Genomic DNA, 26,679 nt, shown 5'->3' with positions numbered 1-26,679 from the left:
CCAAAGTCACACAACTGATGTGGCAGAGTCATTCGCTCCCATGGCTTCAACTATCATCTCTACGCTGATGGCACCCAAATCTACATCTCTGTCCCTACTCTCTCTCCGTCCCTTCAGGCTCGCGGCTCCTCCTGCCTTCAGGACATCTCCATCTGGATGTCTGCCCGCCATCTAAAACTCAATATGTCCAAGACTGAACTCCTTATCTTCCCTCCCAAGCCCTGCCCTCTCCCTGACTTTCCCGTCACTGTAGACGGCACTACCATTCTTCCCGTCCCACAAGCCCGCAACCTTGGTGTCATCCTCGACTCCACTCTCTCATTGACCCCACACATCCAATCCGTCACCAAAACCTGCCGGTCTCACCTCCGCAACATCCCCAAGATCTGCCCTTTCCTCTCCATCCAAACCGCTATCTTGCTGGTTCGATCTCTCATCCTATCCCGACTGGATTACTGCATCAGCCCCCTCTCTGATCTCCCATCCTCCTGTCTCTCCCCACTTCGGTCTATATTTCACTCTGCTGCCCTATCATCTTTGTGCAGAAACGCTCTGGGCATGTTACTCCCCTCCTCAGAGATCTCCAGTGGCTGCCTATCAACCTATGCATCAGGCAAAAACTCCTCGCTCTCGGCTTCCAGGCTGGCCTTCCCCTCGCCCCCTCCTCCCTCCCCTCCCTTCTCTCCTTCTCCAGCCCAGCCCGCACCCTCCGCTCCTCTGACGCTAACCTCCTCACTGGGGCTCATTCTTGCCTGTCCCGCCACCGACCCCCGGCCACATCCTCCCCCTGGCCTGGAATGCTCTTCCTCCACACATCCGCCAAGCTAGCTCTCTTCCTCCCTTCAAAGCCCTACTGAGAGCTCACTTCCTCCAAGAGTCCTTCCCAGACTGAGCCCCCTTTTTCCTCTCCTCCTCCCCACCCGCCCCGCCCTACCTCCTTCCCCTCCCCACAGCACTTGTATATATATATTTGTACAGATTTATTACTCTATTTTACTTGTACATATTTACTATTCATTTTGTTTAATGATGTGCATATAGCTTTAATTCTATTTGTTCTGACGACTTTGACACCTGTCTACATGTTTTGTTTTGTTGTCTGTCTCCCCCCTCTAGACTGTGAGCCCGCGGTTGGGTAGGGACCATCTCTAGATGTTGCCAACTTGTGCTTTCCAAGCGCTTAGTACAGTGCTCTGCACACAGTAAGCACTCAATAAATACGATTGAATGAATGAACTGAATGAATGAATGGGATTAGAACACCCATGACCTCTGACTCCCAAATCTGTGTTCTTTCCACTAAGCCACACTGCTTCTGGGGTACCTGAAGCTCAACCTGTCCAAAACCCAAGTCCTCGTCTCACCTCCCAAATCTACTCCTCCTCCTAACTTTCCCATCACCTGCGACCTCAGTATTGTCCTCAACTCTTCCTGCTCCTTCAATCCCCAATCTGTCGCCAAATCCGGTCGGTTGTTCTTTCATAATATCTCCAGTAGCCACCCTTTCTTCCATCCCAACCGCCACCATGTTGGTCCATAAAGCAATCTAACAATCAATCGGTGGAATTTATTGAGTGCTTACTGTGTGTAGAGCACCATACTAAGTGCTTGGGAGACATGTTCCCTGTCCAGAGCAAGTTTACAGTCTAGAGGGGAGACAGATATTACCAGAACTGAATAACTTGTGGATAGATACATAAGTACTGTGAATAAAGGGTACAAATCCAAGTGCATGGATGACCCAGAAGGGAGTGAGAGAAGAGGAAATGAGGCTGAGCTGCGGAAATCCTCTTGGAGGAGATGTGCTTTTAATAAGGCTTTGAAGGTGGGGAGAGTGACCACCTGAGGGATGTGAGGAGGGAGGGCATTCCAAGCCAGAGAAGGAAATGGGCGAGGGGTCGGTGGCCAGATAGATGAGATCAGAGTGCAGTGAGTAGGTATTAAAAGAGCAAAGTGTATGAGCTGGGTTGTAGTAAGAAATCGGGAGGAATGGTAGAAGAGGTCAAGATGATTGAGCCTATTTTAAGGAGTTCCTGTTTGATGCGGTGGCGGAAGGACAACCACTGGAGAAACATGGACTGGGTGGTTTTGTAGAAAAATGATCTGGACAGCAGAGTTTAGCATGGACTTATGTGGGAAGAGACAGGAGACAGGGAGGTCAGCAAGGAGGCTGATGCCGTAATCAAGGTCAGACGGGATAAGTGCTCGTATTAAAATGACAGCAGTTTAGATGGAGAGGAAGGGGCAAATTTTAGCGATGTTGCGAAGGTAGAACCAACGAGATTTGGTGACAGATTGAATATGTGGGTTAAAAGAGAGATGAGTCGAGGATAACGCCAAGGTTACGGATTGAGACGGGGAGGACGGTGGTGCTGTCTACAGTGACAGGAAAATCAGGGGGAGGATAAGGTTTGGTTGGGAATACTGGTTCCGTTTTGGACGAGTTAAATTTGAGATGTCCTGTAGATCCAAGTAGAGATGTCCTGAAGGCAGGAGGAAACACAAAAACTCTGACCCCTGAGCAGTGGGACAAGAAATGACAGAACTGACTGACGAGGAGGGGGAAGTGGCAGTACACGCCGCTGGACGCACGACAGGAAGCACATTCCTGGCGAGATGACTTCCGACTGACGGAAACTTGAGGCTCCTCCCTCCCGTGGGGGCAGAGCCGAGGTTGGGTCAGGCCAGTGTGAAAGTCCAGCTACTAGATTAACCAGCTGTATGGTGGATGAAAGCAGAAAGAGGGCTATGGAGCTGGTTGGTCGTTCTTGCTCGAGTTCAGTTACGTTAATCTCCGTCAAACCCTCTAGGCTGCAAGCTCCTTGAGGGTCGGGAACATGTTTACCAGCTCTGTTATACTGTACTCTCCCAAGTGCTTAGTACACTGTTTGTCACACAGTAAGCACCTGATAAATACCACTGAACGACTGATTCATCTCCCAGCTCAACTACCGCATCAGCCTTCTGTCTGACCTCCCTGCCATCAGTCCGTTCTTCACTCTTCCGACCAGATCATTTTCCTAAAACACTGTCTTGCGCACATCTCCCCACTCCTCAGAAACCTCAGTTGGTTGCCCATTCCTTGCCACATCAAGCAGAAACACCTGAACATCGGCTAAACACAGACCTCTTCGCTCTCGAGGACCTGCTCACAGTTCAGCAATCTCCGCAGGGAGTCACCAGATTAAGCAGTTATTGCTGTTGATTATCATACCTCTCCCTCCCTTGCACCACGTCCACCCTCCCTCCCTCCCCATCCCTCTCATCCTGTCTCAGCGCCCACCCCAACCCCTGTATCAGCCTCCTTGTTAATCTCCTCCTGTCTCTCCCCATTGCAGTCCGCACTTCACTCTGCTGCCTGGATCATTTTTCCCACATAAAAGCTCAGTTCATGTTTCCCCACTCCTCAAGAACCTCCAGTGGTTGCCCATCCACCTCTGCAAACAGAAACTCCTTACCGTCGGCGGCTTTAAAGCGTTCAATCATCGGGTCCCCACCTACCTCACCTTCCTAGCCTCCTAACACAATGCAGCCCGCACATTTCACTCTTCTAATGCCAGCCCACTCGCCATACCGCGATCTCGTCTATCTCGCTGCCAACCACTCGCCCGTATCCTGGAATGCCTTCCCTTTCCATATCTGACAGGCAATTGCTCTGCCCTTCTTCAAAGCCCTATTGAAGGCACATCTCCTGCAAGAGGCCTCCCTTTACTCTGCCCTCTTCTCTTCTTCTTCCGCTCCCTTCTGCATCACCCCGACTTGCTCCCTTTATTCATCTCCCCTTCCAGCCCCACAGCGCTTATGTACATACCCGTAATTTATTTATTTATATTAATGTCTGTTTCCCCCTTACACTGTAAGCTCATTGTGGGCAGGGAATGCATCTGTTCTACTGCTCATTCAATCGTATTTATTGAGCGCTCGCTGTGTGCAGAGCAGTGTACTAAGTGCTTGGGAAATACAAATCGGCAACAGATAGAGACGGTCCCTACCCAACAATGGGCTCACAGCCTAGAAGGGGGAGACAGACGACAAAACAAGTAGACAGGCGTCCCACATGGGGCTCGCAGCCTCAACCCCCATTTTCCAGATGAGGTCACTAAGGCCCAGAGAAGTGCTCTACCAAGCGCTTAGTACAGTGCTCTGAACACACAAAGCACGCGCTAAAAACTATTGATTAAGGCCCTCAACCAACTCTCTCTCCCCCTCACTTTTCTTTGCTTCTTTCTCACTATCCCCCCAGCCCTTACTCTTCACTGTGAAGTGTACTCACTGTGCCTCCTATTTCTCTCACCTCCAACCACCTTCACTCAGGCTCCCCACTCCTGCTTACACTCTCCCCATCTTTAAAGCCATTCTGAAATTGCATCTCCTTCAGGAAGCCTTCCCTGACTAATCTCTCATTTCCTCACTTGTTTATATAATAGTATTTTTTCGGCATTTACTATGTGCCAAATACCATACTAAGCGTTGGGGTACGTATAAATTAATCAGATGGAACCCAGTCCCTGTCCCACATGGGGCTCAGAGACTAAGCAGGAGGGAGAACAGGTACCGAACCCCTTTTATGAAGCCGAGGAAACCAAGGCACAGAAAAGTTATGTGAGTTGTCCACAGTCACGCAGCAGGCATATGGCTGACCCCAGATTAGAACTCAAGTCCTCTGAATCTCTTTTCTACTAGGCCACCTCATCTCAGCTTCCCACCCTAGCTACCCCCCACTACTGCAACTTCTGCATGTCAACATCATCTAATAACTTGGGTAATCACACCCCGCTGTCCCATGGCACTGATGTACAGATCTTTCAACTCTCCCGCCCCCTCCTTCTTGTAATAAACTCCCCTATCTGCCTTTACCCTGTAGGCTCAAGGGCAGGAACCACAACTTGCCTGTCGCTAAAGTGCTCAATAGATACTGTTTAGTGACTGACAGGTTGATAAACTCTGAGGAACTGAGGAGGGAGCCCCCTCCTCCAGGCTACTGCAGAGCAGATTAGGCAGAGACCAGGAGAGAAAATGTCAGGGAGGCAAGCGCTTAGAACAGTGCCCAGCGCTTAGAACAGTGCTTTGCACATAATAAGCGCTTAAATACCATCATCATCATCCTCCTTGCTGAGAGCAGCAGCAGTGGCGCCAGCTCTTTTACCGTTTTGGGGGCCCTTCCCTACCTCAGGATTGGCAGCGAGGGGGCAAAGACATTAACAGTTTTTATGGGGCCTATGAACAAGGGCAGGTGTCTGGCCCCTTGGAGCCCAAACGGAACCACGATGTTGGTACCACCTGATGTTTCCTACTGGCAGGATGTGACTTCAGGAAGCTCAGTTTTTCTTACACTCACCCTAGCACACACGGTTCCTCTTGCTTCCAGCAACGAACGGACCTATCTCCATGCTGGCGAGCCATCCATATCTCTGCCTGCTGTGCCCAGGCAGCCTAGGGAATCCCCTGGGGATGAGGAGGGGTGGCGACTCTGGTACCTGAGGGAGGCCAGATGGTCTTCCCACGGCTGCTCTTGTGGTCACGGGCAGCGGTGGAGTCAGAGCAGTAGCAGCAATAGCAACCACCACCGCAACCGGCAGCCCCTGGCCAGAAGGCAGGTGCAGAGACTCTAAGGCCCCGTGGGTTTGCAGCGCCGCAGTAGCACCAGACCCAAAACTTCTGCTCAACCCCAGCCCAGTTTGCATGAACAGTTCGGGCCTGGGCTGGGTGGGTGGATGGACCGTCCTTTCGGGGCTCTGGGACAAGAGAAGCCACTGACCCCTGGTCCTGGAGCTCGGGTGGGAAAAAAGCAGCGGCATTGGAGCAGGAGGAAGACACACGGCACGGCAGAATGGGTAAATACATTTACCTTCCTCTCCTTTCCCCCCCTCTTTCTCTTTCCTCCTCCAATCCCTCCTCTCACCTCTTAACTCATTTCCCTTGGCTTTTCTTCTCTCCTCTCCACTCCTAGCCCCGCCCAGAGCTCGCCCCCCCGCTACTCAAAATGCAAAGCTGGCAACTCTAAGCATCGGGTGATCCAACACGGATGCACTTAGAAAAGGCCACTGCTTTCTCCCCTGTGTCCTGGCGCACAACAGCCCTGGCCTGCCTAGACTGGTTGGGCTACAACTTAAGGAACGCACCTGCACCAGAAGTAAGATTCTTCTGGTGTAGTGGATGGCGTAGTGGCTAGAGCACGGGCTCTGGCTGCTCTGTGACCTTGGGCAACTCATTTCACTTCTCTGGGCCTCAGTCACCTCATCTGTAAAATGGGGAATTGAGATGGTGAGCCCCATGGGGGGACAGGGCCTGTGTCCAACCTGATTACCCCCAGCGCTTAGAACAGTCCTTGGTACAAAGTAAGCACTTAACAAATACCATAATAACTATTATTACTATTAATAATTAGTACTATTTTTAGTTGGGATGGGAAACCTGAGGGACCTTAACAGTGTGACCCCAAGTGCCTGTTCCCCCTCTAAGAGGAGCAGGGAGGAAAGCCAATTCAAGCTCCCACTCCGCTCCAGGAGTGTTACCTTCCAGAATCTGGTGAACCCTGCAGTCCCGCACATACTGCTGAACCGCGTAGTCCTTCAGGTAGCCGTAGCCGCCGTGCATCTGCAAGGCCTGGTTGCAGATCTGCAAGAGAGTGGAAGGGGGAGGGTTAGGCTGGCAGCCATCAGGGCATCAGAAGGACCTGGGATCTAATCCCGACTCTGCCACTTTGCCGCTGCGGGGCCTGGGACGAGTCACTTCTCTTCTTTGTGCTTCAATTCCTTCATCTGTAAAATGGGGATTACGACTGCGAGCCCCACGTGGGACATGGACTGTAACCTGGGTTAACTTGTATCGACCCATCGCTTAGAACAAGAACAAAAAAATACTCAGTGGTTCCCCGAAGACACGGGGGCAGATGGAAATGAGTTAAGAGGTGAGAGGAGGGATTGGAGGAGGAAAGAGAAAGAGGGGGGGAAAGGAGAGGAAGGTAAATGTATTCACCCATTCCATTTCTACAGACTTACTGCTGGCGAGGAACAATAAGAAGATTGCTCATTATGGGAAGGAAACATACCTGCTAATTCTGTTATATTGTCCTTTCCAAGTGCTTAGTACAGTGCTTGCACATAAGCACTCAATAAATATGACCGACTGATTGATTGTCTCAGAGTGGGCTAATGGGAAGGTCCATCTTCAGGCTCCGGTGTCTCCCTCGGCACTTCACGGGGCATCCAAAAGACAGGCTGGTGGAAGGTCTCCTGGTCCCCGCTCCCCTGCCCCCATTATCTTCTAGTTTTTGTTTTTGTTAAGCACTTGCTCTGTGCCAGGGATTGTACTTAGCATGGGGTAGATATAAGCTAATCAGGTTGGACGCATTCCCTGTCCCACACGGGGGCTCACAGTCTTAATCCCCATTTTACAGATGAGGTAACTGAGGCACAGAGAAGTTAAGCGATTTTTCCCAAGGTCACCCAGCAGCCAAGCGGTGGAGCCAAGATTAGAACCCAGGTTCTTCTTCTAACTCCCAGGCATGTTGAAGCGTGGTGGGTTGGGAATTCGGTGATTCTTGGTCCGTGGGAAAATGATCAACCCATCAATCAAACCCAAGGGGTGGGGGGGATGATATCATACAGGGGTCCTGCTGCCCGGGCTTGGGAGTCAGAGGTCGTGGGTTCTAATCCCGGCTCTGCCACTCGTCAGCTGTGTGACTTTGGGCAAGTCACTTCACTGCTCTGTGCCTCATCGGTAAAATGGGGATTAGGACTGTGAGCGCCCTGTGGGACATCCTGATCACCTTGCATCCTCCCCAGTGATTAGAACAGTGCTTGGCACGTAGTAAGCGCTTAACAAATGCCAGTATTATTATTATTATTGTTAGCGTGAAACTATCGTGCCATTTGGTGGCCACGAAGACACATCGCTGGCGCTGGCCAGTCCTTCTTACGACCAAAGCTACCGTTCCCCTCCTCCTCAAGGGCAAGGAGACCACTCTGACTGTGGTCCAAGACTGCAGCCTTAATCGGGTCCGGTTTGGGCCTGCACCTTGAGCTGAACAAGGATCAGCTCTGGAAGATGGAGTTGCTATTGTGACATCTGATATTCGTCCCACTCTCAACCCCACAGGACTTACATACATATCTTTAAATTATATAATGTAAATTATTTATTTATATTAATGCCTGTCTCCCCTTCTAGACTGAAAGCTCAGTGCGGCCAGGGAACGTGTCTGCCAACTCTGCCTTACTGTACTTTCCCCAGCACTGAGTACAGTGCTCTGCACATAGTAAGCCCTCAACAAATACTTTTTTACGGTATTTGTCAAGCACTTACTATGTGCCAAGCAAAAAGCCCTCAAGTAGATACAAGCTAATCAGGTTGGACACAGTCCCCGTCCCACATGGGGTTCACAGGCTTAATCCCCGTTTTACAGATGAGGTAACTGAGGCACGGAGAAGTTAGCCGACTTGCCCAAGGTCACACAGCAGACAAGTGGGAGAGCTGGGATTAGATTTCACCACTGATTGATTTCACTAGTTCTGAGCTCCTTCTAGCCCAGCTTCAGCACTCCCCAGTTCCAGTGTGGCTCAGTGGAAAGAGCCCGGGCTTGGGAGTCAGAGGTCATGGGTTCTAATCCTGGCTCCGCCACTTGTCAGCTGTGTGACTTTGGGTGAGTCACTTAACTTCTCTGTGCCTCAGTTACCTCATCTGTAAAATGGGGATCAAGACTGTGAGCCCCACGTGGGACAACCTTGAATACCTTGTACACCCCCCCAGCGCTTAGAACGGTGCTTGGTACATAGTAAGCGCTTAACCCCCTCCCCATCCCCCCCGCCTTACCTCCTTCACCTCCCCACAGCACCTGTATATATATATATATATTTGTTTGTATATATTTATTACGCTATTTTACTTGTACATATTTATTCTATTTATTTTATTTTGTTAATACGTTTTGTTTTGTTGTCTGTCTCTCCCTTCTAGACTGTGAGCCCGCTGTTGGGTAGGGACCGTCTCTATATGTTGCCAACTCGTACTTCCCAAGTGCTTCGTACAGTGCTCTGCCCACAGGAAGCACTCAATAAATACGACTGAATGAATGAATGAACAAATACCACCATTATTATTATCTAAATGGGTTAACCAACCAACTAATCAGTGGTATTCACTGAGTGCTGCTTCTTCTCATGCCACCAAGCCGACTGCGACCCACCGCGACTCCATGGACACAACCTCTTCAAAACATCCCATCTTCTGTCATAAAGTCATTCTGGTTTGAGTTTTCTTGGTGAAGATATGGAAGTGGTTTATCATTGCCCAGTAAAAACTTGAATCTCTGCCGTTTTTGATCAACATTTTGATGACTCACCTTTGATTCTTTCCCACGCTGCTGCCGCCCAGCCCAGGTGAATCGACTTTGACACTTCAGCTTAGACCTTTCCATTATTCATTCATTCATTCATTCATTCAATCATATTTATTGAGTGCTTACTGTGTGCAGAGCACTGTACTAAGCACTTGGGAGGTACAAGCTGGCAACATATAGAGACAGTCCCTACCCAACAATGGGCTCACAGCAAGCGCTTAGTACAGTGCTCTGCACACAGTAAGCGCTCAATAAATACAATTGATTGATTGATTGATGGAAGGGTATGGCACAGCACTACGCTTCATCAGCGTGCACAAACTCTCCTGCCATGATATGGCGTCGATTCATAGTGCCCGGTGGGTTTAGTGATTACTGTGTGAAAAGCCCTGTACTAATCAATTAATCATATTTAATGAGCACTTACTGTGTGCAGAGCACTGTACTAAGCACTTGGGAAAATACAATATAACAGAGTTGGTAGTCACATTTCCTCCCCACAATATGCTCGCAGTCTAGAAGGGGGGGGTGTCATAAATTGATATAAATTATGGATATGTACAGAAGGGCAGTGGGGCTGAGGGAGGGGTGAATAAAGCATGCAAATCCAAGTGCGAGAGTGACAAAAAACAGAGTGGGAGAGGAAATGAGGGCCTGGTGGGGGAAAGCCTCTCGGAGAAGATGTATTTTTAATAAGGCTTTGAAGGTGGGGAGAGTGATCATCTGTTGGATATGAAGAGGGAGCACAATCCAGGCCACAGGCAGGATGTGGGCGAGAGGTTGCTGGTGAGACAGATGAGCTCGAGATATAATGAGTAGGTTTGCATTAGAGGAGTAAAGTGTGAGGGCTGGGGTGAAATAGGAAATCAAGGAAGTAAGGTAGGAGGGGACAAGGTGATGGAAATCTTTAAAGCCAATGATATGGATTTTCTGTCTGATGCAAAGTTCCTGAGGAGTGGGGAAAATGGACTGAATGGTTTTGTAGGAAAATGATCCAGGTGGCAGGGTGAAGTATGGACTGAAGTGGGGAGGGACAGGTGGCAGAGAGGTCAGCAAGGAGTGAGCACTTGGGAGAGTACACTACGATCGATTTGACAGACCTGATTCCTGCCCTCAAGTGGAAGTGTCCAATTCTTTCCTCAAAAATGCTGAATTTGCATCCGAAACTACCCGTTCCTGCTTTTTTCTTCCTCCTGTTCTCACTAGTGTAAATGCTATTTGTCACCTGATTTGTCATCTGATTATGAGTGCCCCGAGGGCAGAGAACATTTTTCCTGCTTCCATGACAGTCTCCCAGGAGCATGGTGAAGCGCTTTGCCCTCAGAAGGCACTCAACGACTGCCACGGTTTGATTGATGGGTTGATCGTTTTCCCAAGGACCAGGAATCACCGAATTCCCAACCCATCGTGCTTCAACATGCCTGGGAGTCAGAAGAAGCTGGGTTCTAATCCTGGCTCCACCACTTGACCTTGGGAAAAATCACACCTTCTCTGTGCCTCAGTTACCTCATCTGTAAAACGGGGATTAAGACTGTGGGTCCCATGCGGGATAGGGACTGCGTCCAACCTGGTTAGCTCGTATCTACCCCGTGCTAAGTACGATGCCTGGCACCGAGCAAGTGCTTAACAAATACCACTGAAAAAACAGAAGCAAAACGAAAGAACAGGGGAACCCCATGACTCACCGTGAAGCACTCGTCCGTGGCAAAGAGCTTCGCCATGGAACACAGGGCCACGGCATCCTCCCGCCCTTCCTGCAGGGCCACGGCCGCATTCCGGATCATGAGTCGTGACGCCACCAGCCGAGTCGCCATGTCGGCCAGTTTAAACTGCAGGTACTGGCGGGTGAGGGGAGGAGAAAACAGGGTGGTGAGGTGGAGTGGGGTAGGGAGAAGTAAGGAGAGGGGAAGGGAAGGGAGGGGAAGGGTCCATCCTTTCTCTAGGGATTTCCTAGACACTTTTCCCCCAGCTCCATTGCCCTCAACACCCTTTCCTCTCTGCTTCCGGAACTGGAAGCTATTCCTGCCTTACTGGTTCCAGACTGCCTCTCAATCCCAGTTCTTCCTAGTGGAGGCAACTCCAGAAAATGGTCCACAGGAGCGGTGGGAGCCAACAAACCGTCCCCTTCTTCTGTCGCCCCCCCCTCTTCGGATGCAGCGAGCTGGGGGCAGGCCCGGGCACCCACGGAGGTTGAGTAGGGAAGGCCCAGAAAGCTCCAAGCGTTCACCTGGTTGCTGGCCAGTGGCTCCCCAAACTGCTTCCGGACATTGAGGTGGTTCCTGGCCAGGACGACGGCAGCGTGGGCGGCCCCCAGGGAGCAGGAGGCTGGAGAGGAGGGGGACAGGCTGAGCATTCCAAGCAGACTTCCAGAAAGGCTGAGGCCTTGGCCCTCCCCAATCTCCAGCTCCCCAGCCCCCGCGTGCCAGAGCTCTCACCGACATTAATCCTCCCTCCGTTCAATCCCTTCATGGCGATGAGGAAGCCCTGGCCCTCGGCTCCAATCCTGTTGGCCACGGGAACGGGGCAGTCCTCAAAGATCACCGCTCGGGTGGGCTGAGAGTTCCACCCGACCTGGGAAAATAATCAAGAGCTACGTTGGCACTCCTGCCCCACAACTTCCCTCCTGAAGAAGAGACACGGTCCTTCCTGGGTCATGGGTTCTAATCCCAGCTCCGCCACTTGTCAGCTGTGTGACTCTGGGCAAGTCACTTAACTTCTCTGAGCCTCAGTTACCTCATCTGTAAAATGTGGATTAAGACTGTGAGCCCCATGTGGGACAACCTGATTTCCTTGCATCCCACCAGCGCTTGGCATATAGTAAGCGCTTAACAAATGCCATCATCACTATTATTATTATTCCTTGAGCGTCTTTGCCTGTTAGGGAGAACCCCACGGGAATCCCATGACCTCAGGCCCAGAGAAGCTACATTTGGGACCTTAGGGCTCACTGCATCCCTAAAGAGGCTCCTCCCTCTTTAGGGGGAAGGCGGGCAGGAAGAACGGGAAGCTACTTTAGAGCTCACCCACCCCCACATGCCCACTGGGCCCCTCTGGAAAATCAAAATTGTTCCCAGGTCTGGGCAAATTCAATACCTTGCCTGTTCAGCCCCGCTGAAGTGAGCTGCTCATCAGCAAACGAGAAAATAAGCAGAAGGCATTAAACCATCTGGACCACTTTTGTACTATAAAGTGGTACTATATTTTAAGCAGTACTGTACTGTAAAATGGGGATTAAGACTGTGAGCCCCATGCGGGACAGGGACTGTGTCCAACCCAATTTGCTTGCATCCACCCCAGTGCTTAGTACAGTGCCTGACACACAGTAAGCGTTTAATACAATTATCATTAGTATTATTATTACTAGGGATTGGGAAAAGCAGTTAATTTAATTCTGAGTGACCTGACTGAACAGTGGTGCCCATTTTCCTCGGCCGGTTTCCATCTCACTTTTCTGGGACCAAGCCCTAGAGAAACCAGGGAAAGGAGCAGTCCAGTCGGATGACGTTTTGTTGAAGCTTGGAGGGAGACGGGATCTGGGGCTCCTCGAGAAGGGTGGCTTTGCTCGGAATAAGTGAGGGCCCTGCTTGCGGGGAGCGGGGAGGAGGCTGAACAAGCTTGGGAGAAAGTTTCCAGGGAAGCCCTGCAGGACTGCAACACTGATTTTGGGGAGCAGGTTGCAGTAGACGGGACTCGGAGCATCACGTGCGGGGAAGAGCTGAGCCACCTCTCTCTCTCTGGGCCACTTCAAACCTGCCCACAGAAGAGAGAGGAGCTGGACTTCAGCAGGGATCTCAGGCTTGCAAGCCACTGATCCCTCTACAATAATAATAATAATAATAATGATGGCACTTATTAAGCGCTTACTATGTGCAAAGCACTGTTCTAAGCGCTGGGGAGGTTACAGAGTGATCAGGTTGTCCCATGGGGGGCTCACACCCTTCATCCCCATTTTACAGATGAGGTCACCGAGGCCCGGAGAATAATAATAATGGAATTTATTAAGCGCTTACTATGTGCAAATTTATTTGTACATATCTATTCTATTTATTTTATTTTGTTAGTATGTTTGGTTTTGTTCTCTGTCTCCCCCTTTTAGACTGTGAGCCCACTGTTGGGTAGGGACTGTCTCTATATGCTGCCAATTTGTGCTTCCCAAGCGCTTAGTACAGTGCTCTGCACATAGTAAGCGCTCAATAAATACGACTGATGATGATGATGATGATGCAAAGCACTGTTCTAAGCCATGCTGTAACTAATCATCATTAGACAATTACAATTGAGTGGCCGTTTTCTCCAACCCTGGCCAGAACTCCCACGGGGCAGCCGGGGCCCCCGAGGGTTGGGGGGAGTCTATTCAAGGACCTAAGGAGTCCAGCAGCTGCACGATTATTCTGCCTGTAGACGCCGGGAACTTCTGGAGGTGCTGCCAAAGCCAAGAAGACATGCCTAGAAAACCCAGGCTTCTCCATTCAGGCCTTGGAACAATCGCTAGTGAGGCTTAGAGAAGCAGCGTGGCTCAGCGGAAAGAGCCCGGGCTCGGGAGTCAGAGGTCATGGGTTCTAATCCCGGCTCCGCCACATGTCTGCTGTGTGACCTTGGGCAAGTCACTTAACTTCTCTGAGCCTCAGTCACCTCATTTGTAAACTGGGGATTAAGGCTGTGAGCCCCACGTGGGGCAACCTGATCACCTTGTATCCCCTCCAGCGCTTAGAACAGTGCTTTGCACATAGTAAGCGCTTAACAAATGCCAACATCGTCATTATTATTATTATGCCCACATGTAATAATAATAATGACAATGATGATAATGATGATAATAATAATAATGGTAATTGCTACCCTGGCTCAGCACGGGCTTTGGAGTCAGAGGTCATGGGTTTAAATCCCGGCTGCACTAACTGTCAGCTGTGTGACTTTGGGCAAGTCACTTCACTTCTCTGTGCCTCAGTTACCTCATCTGTAAAATGGGGGTTAAAACTGTGAGCCCCCCGTGGGACAACCTGATCACCCTGTATCCCCCCCCAGTGCTTAGAACAGTGCTTCGCACATAGTAAGTGCTTAACAAATGCCATCATTATTATTATGCCATATGTAATAATAATAATAATGATGATGATAATAATAATAATAATGGTAATTGCTAACGTGGCTCAGTGGAAAGAGCACGGGCTTTGGAGTCAGAGGTCATGGGTTCAAATTCCAGCTCTGCCAACTGTCAGCTGTGTGACTTTGGGCAAGTCCCTTAACTTCTCTGTGCCTCAGTTACCTCATCTGTAAAATGGGGATTAAAACTGTGAGCCCCCCCGTGGGACAACCTGATCACCTTGTAACCTCCCCAGCGCTTAGAATAGTGCTTCGCACATATTAAGCGCTTAACAAAAACCATCATCACTATTATTATTTACTATGTGCCAGGCACTGTACTAAGCACTGGAGTACATGCAAGACAATCACACTGGGAACAGTCCCCGTCCCACGTACAGGAGTCACAGTCTTAATCCCCATTTACAGATGAGGTAACCTGTAACCTTAGGGTCACAGTCTTAATCCCCATTTACAGATGAGGCAACCTGTAACCTTAGAGTCACAGTCTTAATCCCCACTTACAGATGAGGTAACTGAGGCAGAGAGAAGTTAAGTGACTTCCCCAAGGTCACACAGCAGACAAGTGGCAGAGCCAGAATAAGAACCCGTGTCCTTCTTACTCCCAGGCCCTTCTATCCACCAGGCCACGGTGCCAGGTGTATGTTAGCCCGGGAACTCCAGAAGACGTCCCAGTTGACATCGGGTCCAGGAGGTAGTTGGTGTCTGCGAGGTGCCAAAGCAACACACTGCTCCCGCCCCACTCCTCTCTATCCATTCCCTCCCCCTGACCCTGCTTCGAAACTCGGCCCTCCTTTTCGCTGCCTGGCTCCTGGCTTCTCCAGGCCCCGGCCTGGGAGGGCCACCCTGACAGCAAGAGGAGCTTCAGGATAGACTGAGTAATGTTCAGTTCTTCTTGCTCTTTATAGTCGAAGGGCAGTCTGCTTTCCGGGCAACACCCACACATATCCAACAGAGTAAGAGGAGAAACAGCTGAGCCACACTGCTGCCGCTAAAAGAAGCCGTTGGTTATGTCGCAGGTCTGTCTTTTTCTGTCTCTCCTTCCTCCCACTCCCACCCACCCCACTTTTCATTCATGCAATCGAATTGAGTGCTTACTGTGTGCAGGGCACTGTACTAAGCGGTGGGAAAGTACAATTCAGCAATAAAGAGAGACAATCCCTGCCCACATTGAGCTCACAGTCTAGCGGGGAGACAAAAATCATTACAAATAAACAGACATAAATATAAATAAATAAAATTTCAGATATAGACATACGTGCTGCGGGGCAGGGACGGGGGAAGAGCGAAGGGAGGAAGTCAGGGTGACGCAGGAGTGGGAAATGAGGAAAAGTGGGGCTTAGTCTGGGAAGGCCTCTTGGAGGAGATGTGTCTTCAGTGAGGCTTTGAAGGGGGCCGGGGGGAGTAATTGTCTGACGGATTTGAGGAGGGAGGGCTTACCAGGCTAGAGGTAGGACGTGGGCCAGGGCTCGGCGGCGAGAAAGAAGAGATCGAGACACAGTGAGAAGGTAGGCCCCGGAGGAGCGAAATGTGTGGGCTGCGTTGTAGGAGAGAAGCAAGGTGAGGAAGGAGGGAGCACCGCGGTGGTGGAGTGCTTTAAGCCAACAGTGAGGAGGTGGGATTTTTTTGATACCGAGGTGGATACAGCAACCACTGGAGATTTCTGAGGGGGGTGACATGTCTTGAACATTTCGGTAGAAAGATAAACCGGGCAGCGGAGTGAAGTATGAACTGGAATGGGTAGAGACAGGAGGTTGGGAGGTCTGAAAGGAGGCTGATGCAGTAATCCAGGCGGGATAAGATGAGTAATACACGTTACCGCGTTACCGCGTCGCAGCAACCAGCCTCCTGGGGGTGGGACGAGCAAGGGAAGCTTTCCAATTTCCTCCACAGAACGGAGAAAAGAAAGCCATCTGCACCCCCACTGCTGCCTATTCCATGCCTGGAAAAATAATCTTTATTTGTGTGCCTTTTCTTGCCTCTGTGCAAGTTCACCTCTCCTATGCTAGAAACTCCTAAAGGGTAGGGGCTCTGTCTAGATTAACCCAGCCTGGCAAAATGGTTTGAGCAAACTGTTCGATCCGCAAGAGACTTAGTCAACTCACTAGTTCAAAAGAAAAGGTTAGGAAACATAGGCCCAGGCAGAGGCTGCTGAAGACCCACACCCATGTTTGTGTGGGTGCCCCGTGTCTAAGACAAAGTTTCACCCTGGCCAGCTAAGGACCCTGAGACTCAGCGTACAGCACCCCAAAAAGCCCAGGTAAACACTCGGGGAAGCTCGGAGGAGGTCACCCCATCGAGAACATTTGCCTGCTGAATTTGAATGTCGAGGGCTCACCGGTGGGTTTAGGAGCTGAACAAAATGATCCTTAAGATGGCAGAGTGCCACAGTTTCTGAGCGAATACGTGGGATTTACCCAGGAAAGGGCACCGCGTGTCAGCACCATGGAGATTAGAACAATTTCCTACACCGTGACACGGTTCTTGGGAATATCCTCATAAACACCACCGGCTCAAGAAGAAAAGCAGCCAAGGGGGCACGAACCCATTTGTGGCGGGGGCGCGGGGGATTGGGCAGGGGGGTTGTCTGGTCTTCTCTGAGGGGAGACAAAGGGAAGAAAGGAAGGAAGGGCAGGTAGCCAAATGGGACAGACATCTTGGAGGGGGTGGTCCCAGGGCTTCCCACTCGCTCTCACCTTCTTCTCCTTCTTGCCAAAACTGAGTCCAGGAGTCCCCTTCTCAACAACCAGGCAGGAGATGCCCTTAGGACCGGGGCCCCCAGTCCGGCACATGACCACGTAAGTGTCCGATTCTCCGCCGCCGCTGATGAAGGCCTGTGGGTGGACGTAGGGATTGAAAAAGAGATCAGTCAGGGATTCGGGAGAAAGAGGTCATGGAGCACTGTGGGGTTCTCCCCTGCTGCAGGATCCTCCGTGACATCCTAAATGATGCTACAGTGGGGAGGGATGAGATCTGATGAGAGAACTAACTTTGGAAAGGCAGATCGTGGGAAACCCGTGTATCAATCGATCAAATATATTTATTGAGTGCTATGTGCAGAGCACTGTACTAAGCCTTGGGAGAGTACAGCACACACGCTCCCTGCCCATAATGAGCTTACAGGCTAGAGGGAGAGACAGACTTTAATATAACTAATTATAATAATATTAAGACTTGTACATAAGTGCTGAAGGGGCTGGGGGTGAAGCGAATATCAAATGTCCAGATATACTGTCTTTTACCATCTGACCTGAAATCCCAAATCTCCTCATGTCTTCAGGACATCTCCAGTCGGATGGGTTGTCAGCATCTAAAACTCAGCTTGTCTAAAACAGAGCTCCTCATCTTCCCCCATAACCCACGCCTCCCACTAACTTTCCCATGTCAGTTGATAATAATAATAATTATTATTATTATTATGGTTTTTGTTAAGCACTTACTATGTCCCAGGCACTGTACCTGGGAGGAGTCGTCAGAGGACAAGGGTTCTAATCCTGGTTCTGTCAATTGTCTGCTGTGTGACCTTGGGCAAGCCTATTAACTTCTCTGTGCCTCAATGACCTCATCTGTAAAATGGAGATCAAGACAGTGAGCCCCACGGGGGGACAACCTGATTACCTCGTATTAACCCCAGCACTTAGAACAGTGCTTGGCACACAGTAAGCGCTTAACATATACCATAATAAGTATAATCATTACAAGCAATTCGGGTTGGACACAGTCCCCGTCCCACATGGGGCTCACAGTCTCAATCCCCATTTTACAATGAGGAAACAGGCTTAGTGAAGTGACTTGTCCAAGGTCACACAGCAGACAAGAGGCAGAGCAGGATTAGAACCCATGATCTTCTGTCTCCCAGACTCTTGCTCTATGTACTGCTCCATGCTCCTTCTCTAAGCGCTGAATCGCGCCACTCTCTTATTTGTCCCACAATCCCGCAATCTCCTGTCATCCTCGACTGTTTGCTACTGTTCAACTCCCACATGCAGTCCACTGACAAATTCATTCGTTCAATTTTATTCATTGAGCACTTCCTGTGTGTAGAGCACTGTACTAAGCGCCTGGGAGACAGATGTTAATATAAATAAATTACAGACCTGTACATAAGTGCTGTGGGGCTAGGTGGGGAGAAGAACAAAGGGAGCAAGTCAGGGTGACAAAGAAGAAAGTGGGAGAAGAGGAAAGGGAGGTGCTTAGGGAAGGCCTCCTGGAGGAGATGCGACTTCAATAAAGCCTTGAAGTGAAGGAGCGTAATTATCTGTAAGAATTGAAGAGGGAGGGTGGTCCAGGCCAGAGGCAGGACGTGGGTGAGGGGGTCAGCACCGCGATAGATGAGAATGAGGCACAGTGAGGAGGTTACATTAGAAAAGCCAAGTGTGCGGTCTGGGTTGTAGTAGCGGGATAAGGTAGGAGAGGGGCAAGGTGATGGAGTGCTTTCAAGCCAATGGTGAGGAGTTTCTGTTTGATGCAGAGGTGGATGGGCAAACCACTGGAGTGTTTCGAGGAGTGGGGTGACATGTCCCGAATGTGTTTGTAGATAAATGATCTGGGCAGCACAGTGAAGCATGGACTGGAGTGGGGAGAGACAGGAGGTTGGGAGGTCAGCAGGGAGGCTGATGCAGTAATTCAAGTGGGACAGGATGAGTGATTGTATTAATGTGGCAGTAACTGGAAAGAGGTTGTGAAGGTGGGACCGACAGGACTTGGTGATGAATTGAATATGTGGGTTGAGCGAGAGAGAGGATTCAAGAATAACACCAAGGTTACGGGCTTGGGAGACAGGAAGGATGGCGGTGCCATCTACAGAGATGGGAAAGTCATCTACGGTGATGGGGAGGCCAAGGTTTGGGTGGAAGATAAGGAGTTCTGTTTGGAACATATTAAGCCTGAGGTGACAGTAAGGCATCCAAGTAGAGATGTCTTGAAGGCAAGAGGAAATGTGAGACGGCAGAGCGGAAGAGATGTAGATTTGGCTATCATCTGCATAGAGGTGGTAGTTTAAGCCATGGGAACGAATGACTTCTCCAAGGGAGTGGGTGTAGATGGAGACTAGAAGGGGATCCAGAACTGAAATTTGAGGGGCCTCCACTGTTGGGGGGCGGGAGGCAGATGAGGAGACCGAGAAGGAGGCCGAGAATGAACTGCCAGAGAGATGAGAAACAGGAGAGAACAGAATCAGTGAAGCCAAGGTTGGATAATGTTTCCAGAAGGAGGTGGACCACAGTATCGAAGGCAGCAAGAGGTCGAGGAGGATTAGGATGGAGCAGAGGCTGTTGGATTTGGCAAGAAGGAGGTCATTGGTGACCTTAGAGAGGATGGTTTCTGTGCAGTGAAGGGGACAGAAGCCATTAGGTGGGGGGGCGGGGGTCAAGGAGAGAATTGGAGGAGAGGAATTTGAGACAGCAGGTGTAAATAACTTGCTCAAGGATTTTGGAAAGGAATGGTAGGAGGGAGTTGAGGCGATAACTGAAGGGATCAGTGGAGTCAAGGGAGGTTTTTTTAGGATAGGGGAGACATGGGCATGTTTGACAGCAGTAGGGAAGAAGCCACTGGAGAGCGAACAGCTGAAGATGGCTTTCAGGGAGGGGGCAAGAGTTTTGATAAGGTGTGATGGGGTCAAAATGGGGTCGGATGCATAGGGGGAGGGGGTGGATTTTGGGAGGAGGCAGGAGATCTCCTCTAGAGATACTGCTGAGAAGGATGGGAGAGATGAAGAAGGGGCCAGTAGCGGGAGGGACTGAGGAGGGGCAGGGGCGATTTTAGAAAACTCACTCCTGATAATGTCAATTTTCTTAATAAAGTAGCTGGCCAGGTCACTTGGGGCAGATGGTTGAATTGTCCCTGGGTCATTAAGAGTGAAAAGGCCAGGGACTAGGGGACCCCTGAGGTGATGGTTGAATTGTCCTTGGACCATTGGGAGTGAAGCCAGCAGTGAATAGGAGTAAACAACCTGGGGTGGGCAGAGAAGGCGTGAAGGCAGGCAGCTATTAAAATGTAATAACGTATGAACCTGGGCCTTTTTGTCACCTGGGGGTTACGCGGCCACACCCTCATCTGACTGCAGAGAATGAGAGAAGATGAAGAAAATGACCACTTCTTGGCCGCAGCAGATCGGGAATGAAATGTCCGATAATCTGGCAGGTGGGCAGATGGCTGATCTGGTCTGGCTGAGGCTGCTCAGTGGAGAGATCTAGGCGTCCTCAGGTACGCCCCTGTCCCGGGGAGCGGTTGATGGTCCCTGCCTGTTTATGGCCCCTCGGTGCAGAGATCTCGGCATCCTCGGGCAGGTCTCTGTCCCGCGCGATGGTAGATGGCTCGTGCCAGTTTGTGGCCCCTCGGCGGAGAGATCTCAGCATCTTCAGGCAGGTCCCTGTCCCGGGCAGTGGTCCATGGTCTGCGCCGGTTCATGTTCTCTCGGCGGAGAGATCTTGGAGTCCACGGGCAGGTCCCTGACCCGGGTGGTGGTTGATGACTGAACTCCTTATCTTCCCTCCCAAACCCTGCCCTCTCCCTGACTTTCCCATCACTGTAGACAACACTACCATCCTGCCCGTCTCACAAGCCCGCAACCTTAGTGTCATCCTCGACTCCGCTCTCTCGTTCACCCCTCACATCTGTCACCAAAACCTGCCAATCTCACCTCCGCAACGTCGCCAAGATCCGCCCTTTCCTCTCCATCCAAACCGCTACCCTGCTGGTTCAATCTCTCCTCCCATCCCGACTGGATTACTGCATCAGCCTCCTCTCTGATCTCCCATCCTCCTGTCTCTCCCCACTTCAGTCTACACTTCACGCCGCTGCCTGGACCATCTTTGTGCAGAAACGCTCTGGGCATGTTACTCCCCTCCTCAAAAATCTCCAGTGGCTACCAGTCAACTTATGCATCAGGCAAAAACTCCTCACCCTGGGCTTCAAGGCTGTCCATCACCTCGCGCCCTCCTACCTCACCTCCCTTCTCTCCTTCTCCAGCCCAGCCCGCATCCTCCGCTCCTCTGCCACTCACCTCCTCACTGTGCCTCCTTCTCGCCTGTCCCGCCGTCGACCCCCGGCCCACATCCTCCCCCTGGCCCAGAATGCCTTCCCTCCGCACATCCGCCAAGCTAGCGCTCTTCCTCCCTTCAAAGCCCTACTGAGAGCTCACCTCCTCCAGGAGGCCTTCCCAGACTGAGCCCCCTCCTTCCTCTCCCCCTCCCCATCCCCCCACCCTACCTCCTTCCCCTCCCCACAGCATATATGTTTGTGCAGATTTATTACTCTATTTTACTTGTACATATTTACTATTCGATTTATTTACTTTTGTTAATATGTTTTGTTTTGTTGTCTGTCTCCCCCTTCTAGACTGTGAGCCCGCTGTTGTGTAGGGACCGTCTCTGTATGTTGCCAACTTGTACTTCCCAAGCACTTAGTACAGTGCTCTGTGCTGAGTAAGCGCTTAATAAATATGACTGACTGAATGAATGACAAATCCTGCCAGTTCTTCCTGCTAACATCTCCCGAATCTGCTCCTTCCTCTTCACCCAAACTGTCACCACCCTGGTCCAACCTCTGGTCACGCCACAGCTCGACTGTCGCGTTAGCCTCTTTGCTGGTTTTCCAGCCTCCAGCCTCTTCCCACTCCACTCTATACTCCACACCGCTGGAGGGATCATCGTTCCGAAGCACGGCTCGGCCCTCATTTCTCCTCTCCAAACCATCCACCCGCTTCCCGTGTGCCTCAGCAAACAAAAGACTCCCCTCACCCTCAGCTTCAGAGCTCTCCGTCATCTAGACCCAGTATTCTCCAATCTGCTGTCCCAAGACAACCTTCTAGCTGTACCTCGCTCTCGACTCTCCCGTCTTTGTCCCCTCACCTCATGTTATTTCCCCAGCTTGGAACTCCCTCCTTCCCAAATCACACAGACCACAGAGTTCTCACATTCAGAGCCCTCCTAAAATCCTACCTCCTCCGACACTCTCTCCTCGGTTGATTTACCAGCCCCCCGAACCATTTCACTTCAGCGTGGCCTAGCGGATAGAGCATGGGCCCGGTAATCAGGAAGAGCTGGGTTCTAATCCCGGTTCTGCCACTTGCCTGCTGTGTGACCTTAGGAAAGTCACTTCTCTGTGCCTCAGTTACCTCATTTGTGAAATGGGGATTAAATCTGTGAGCCCCATACAGGACAGGGACTGTGTCCAATCAAATTAATTTGTACCTACCCCAGTGCTCCGTACCGTGCCTGGCACATAGTATGGGCTTAACAAATACCATAAAAAAAACCCACCTCACTTACATTCTCCTTAGCATTTTGGTTTATACATATAATTACCATATCTGTTAAGCACTTACTATGTGCCAAGCATTGTTCTAAATGCTGGGGCAGATACTAGGTAATCGGGTTGTCCCACGTGGGGCTCACAGTCTTAATCCCCATTTTACAGCTGAGGTTACTGAGGCACAGAGAAGTGACTCGCCTGAAGTCACACAGCTGATAAGTGGCTGGGTCAGGATTGGAACCCACAACCTCCGGCTCTCAAGTCCGTGCTCTTTCCACTGAGCCAGGCTGCTTCTCTATATATGCACTCACCTATTTTGACTTCTAGAATTGCGTATATTTTTGTGACCGTCTCCCTTTAGAGCGTAATCTCCAGGTGGGCTGGGAAAGGGTTACTTCTTTATTCTGCACTTAAGTGGGTGCTTAAAAATGCTGCTACTAGTAAGAACGCTGGTCTGAGGGGGGTAAAGTTTTGGAGAAAAGAGCGGCTCTTTGAGGGGCGAGCAGAACTGGAAAAAGCAAGAAAACTTAATAAAGCAAAACAAGGCGGGTGACAAAGACGACATTTTCTACTGGAAGGAAAATTGGTCTCTATGGGGCCTCCGGTGATTCCATCGAGGGGCCCTGGGCTATCAATGAGGGACGAGAGGCTGCGGCAGAGGGTGAGGGAGAGGCAGCGGGGAAAACTGTACCTTTGAGCCATTAAGGATGTAATGGTCACCTTGCCTCTTTGCTGAGGTCAACAGGGATGCTGCATCACTCCCACTTCCTGCATTTGGGAGAAAGAGCAGCCAATGAGGTCAAAACAGCCTTGGCCCTATCCCGCTCCCTGGGAATTCATTACTCAGACTCAGAAGGCAGCAAAGCCTTATGAGACCAGAGGTCCACTGATGCACCCAGGAAAAGATCTCACTGCCCCTGGGAAGCCAGAAGTCCTCAGACAAATGGCACCGACACTGTTTCAGTTTAGCCCGGCCTCGCCGTATTAATCCTTTCATAACCCACCCTCCCGGCCTCCACCCAGGCAGGAGACCTGTCTTCCAAAGAGGAGCCCAGCAATCTCTGAGCTCTGCCCAGCAGGGCCAAGTAGCGGAACCAGGACCCCCAGAGCAGAGCTTAGGTAGGGGAGACACCCCTCCCTCATCCTCCACTGATGGTCTCCCTCTGTCCCTACGCAAACCCCATCCCCCTCTATCCATCCTCTTCCCCCACACCCTGGGCATTCTTAGCAGGCAGAGGCAGGGGCAGAAATGTGTTGTTCCTGGTCTTCCCAGCTCTGACATTGCCACCGATGGGCACAGCCGGAGCGGAGCGAAAGATGGTGCAAGAGGAGTCCCTCCCCTTCTCCTGGCAGGACTCTCCCCAGGGACAGCACGCCCTTGCTACCCTAACAACAGTAATTCTACTTGGAAGACCGATCCTTCTGGGTCCAAGCCAAAGGGCCCCCCTTGGGAAGAGCTCAATTCTTCTTTGGGTGCCCCAGTCGTGAGCGCCTCTGAGCCCGGAACAGGGAACCTCTGGGCCTCCTGCCCCAACTCCCTGTCCTTTCCCCAGCATAGGCAGCCTACCTGGCTCCGTCAGGCAGTAGGAAGCAAACTTCTCCATGGTGCAGAGCGGTGGGCAGAATCTGTGCCTCTGTTTTTCATTTCCAAAAGTGTCAATCATCCACACACACATACTGCCAAGGATAAAGAGGAAGGGAGAGAAGGAGGCTCAGAGAGACCCGGGGCCCAGGCTCTCCAAAGTTCTGCTGCTCCCTTCTTCAACCTCAGGCCCGGGTGCTCCGGCTGAGCCCAGCCCTGTCCCGTGAAGACCAAACATACCCTCCTGTTCCAGAAACACCATCTCCCCACCCTCCCTGCCCCTCTGTACGGGTCTTCTGCCGGGGGAGAAGGCCGGTTGAGCTTTCTGCCGGGCCAATACTCCAAATCTGGCTGCAAGGCGGGCTATTTCAAGTCCCAGAGGTGACAGGGCTCTCGTAGTGGTAGGGCCTATAGGGTGCACTCCTTCTCTAGATTCGCTCGGGAAGGGGAGAACATTCCGGTCACTTTCTGAACCGGAAAGAGAAAACCGAACGGTTTAGTTCATTTGCTCCGTCCTTCCTTCCGCCCTTCCTTCAGCTGCCTGAAACCCAGGCACTCACTTATGGATGCTTATATATGCCGTGGTGCTGGTACAGCCCGTGGACAAGGCCTCGAAGATGACGGAGGTATCAAGCCGGGTCAGCCCCGACCCGCCCACGTCAGGCTTCACGTAGATCCCGCCGAAGCCAAGCTGGGCTGCCCGCCTCATCGTCTCAACTGGAAACAGCTCCTGTGCGGGGGACAAGAGCGGATGCCACCTTCCGAGACGGTCTGCACCAAGAGCGCGGTTGTGGAGGGGAAAGGAGGGGAAAAGGGGACCGTTGGGGATAGCCAGGGCTGGGCTGCCTATTTGGAAAGGGCCCCTTCTCTTGGGTCAGCCAGAAGCGGCACTGCTCCTAAATGACTTTGGGAAACCCTGAAGTTTGCAGAGGGTGGAAGTCTGCCCCTCCTGCTGAAGGAGTCCTCATTTCCCCAAACCCTCTCCACCACAACCTAAGCCCCTTTACAGCATCAGTTGGAAAGGCCGATGCGGTTCCTGGGAGAGCTACGGAAGACAGTTGAAGTGGGCAGGGATAGGGACAGGACTCTGCCAAATGAAAGCGGGAACAGCAACTGCCTCAGGCTCTACGGGTTCAAGAGGACTTTGGATGGGGAAGTGCAGGGGGAAGGGGAGGCGGGGATAGAGCAGAGGCCACAAGAACCGACTCGGCCGTAATAGGCTCGGCTCCAGGTAGGCCGTCGCGCGTCTGGGAGGTGAGACCAAGACCCTACCTTCTGGTCCCACTCTGCCATGTGAGGGGCCATCTCCCGGGAGGCAAAGTCAAAGGCCACTTTCTGAAACTCCTTCTGCTCTTCACTCAGGCCCGTGGAAGCTGAGGAACGGAAGGCCCGGGTTAAGTACGGCCTTATTAAGATCGCATCTCCTCCAGGAAGTCCTTCCCTCATTAATCTCTCATCTCCCACCTCCCTTTCCCTCCTGTCGGTGTCACCTGTGCAGTTAAATTCACTTCCACTAAGTACTTTGAAATCCCTCCCCACCCGCTCAGCAAGCACTTAATGTCCACATCCTTATATCCCCCTTCCTGCCATTTATTCTAATGTGCATCTCCTCCGCTAGACTGAGCTCCTTGGGGGCAAGGGTCAGGTCTACCTACTTACACTATACTCTCCTACATGGTTAGTGTGGTGTTCTACAGTCACTAGGCACTCATTACATAGCACCGATCCATCGATTGAGCTCGCCACACGTATCAAGAGATCGCCACTCTCTCCACCTTCAAAGCATTACTAAGGTCACATCTCCTCCAAGAGGCCTTCCCCAATAAGCCCTCTTTTCCCTGGCTCTCTCTCCCTTCTATGTCACCTACACACGTCAATCTGTGACCTCCGGATATTTGATATTCACCCCATCCCCAATCCTGCAGCACTTCCTTACAAATCTTTAAATTATATATTATAAATTATTTATTTATTCATTCATTCATTCAATCATATTTATTGAGCGCTTACTGTGTGCAGTGCACCGTACTAAGCACATGGGAAGTACAAGTTGGCAACATATATTATTCATATTAAGACTGCAAGCTCCTTACGGGCAGGGAACACGTCTGCTAATTCTGTTGTACTGTACTTTCCCAAGCACTTAATACAGTCCAGTGCACAGACACCATTGATTCGTTCTGACCCAGACACGTTTCCCCTAAATTCAACCCAAGACTGAGGTGGGGAAAAGGCCAAGTACCGAGAGAGCGCATCACCTGAAGGAAAAACAAATAAAGTGGAAAAAACAAAGTAGAAGAAATGATGTCCCCAGAGTGAATTGACCTCGGAATTTAGCTGGTCTGAGGATCTTCCCTATCTGAGAAGACAACTCAAGTACACGTGATGCTTGATGGAACCT

General features: G+C 51.0%; 1 protein-coding gene across 3 annotated transcripts in view; it reads right to left on the bottom strand.

Annotated features, from left to right (window-relative positions):
* ACAD8 (acyl-CoA dehydrogenase family member 8) overlaps nt 1-26,679 on the bottom strand; it is a 38,980-nt gene that overhangs the window by 4,116 nt on the left and 8,185 nt on the right. For all 3 annotated transcript variants that reach the window (XM_038754353.1, XM_038754352.1, XM_038754351.1), the window contains exons 2-10: nt 25,551-25,651; nt 24,839-25,008; nt 24,264-24,373; nt 23,388-23,464; nt 17,140-17,277; nt 11,776-11,911; nt 11,568-11,665; nt 11,026-11,178; nt 6,516-6,618 (exon numbers count right to left, since the gene is read on the bottom strand). In XM_038754353.1, coding sequence (XP_038610281.1) covers nt 6,516-6,618; nt 11,026-11,178; nt 11,568-11,665; nt 11,776-11,911; nt 17,140-17,277; nt 23,388-23,464; nt 24,264-24,373; nt 24,839-25,008; nt 25,551-25,583 — 1,018 coding nt within the window. In that variant the 5' untranslated portion in view covers nt 25,584-25,651. The remainder of the gene's footprint in view (nt 1-6,515; nt 6,619-11,025; nt 11,179-11,567; nt 11,666-11,775; nt 11,912-17,139; nt 17,278-23,387; nt 23,465-24,263; nt 24,374-24,838; nt 25,009-25,550; nt 25,652-26,679) is intronic.

This window comes from Tachyglossus aculeatus, chromosome 11, assembly GCF_015852505.1.
Source record: "Tachyglossus aculeatus isolate mTacAcu1 chromosome 11, mTacAcu1.pri, whole genome shotgun sequence".
In the NCBI taxonomy this organism is placed as follows: Eukaryota; Metazoa; Chordata; class Mammalia; order Monotremata; family Tachyglossidae; genus Tachyglossus; species Tachyglossus aculeatus.
Note: the sequence above shows the minus strand (reverse complement) of the source record. Positions and strands in the feature narration are given on the sequence as shown.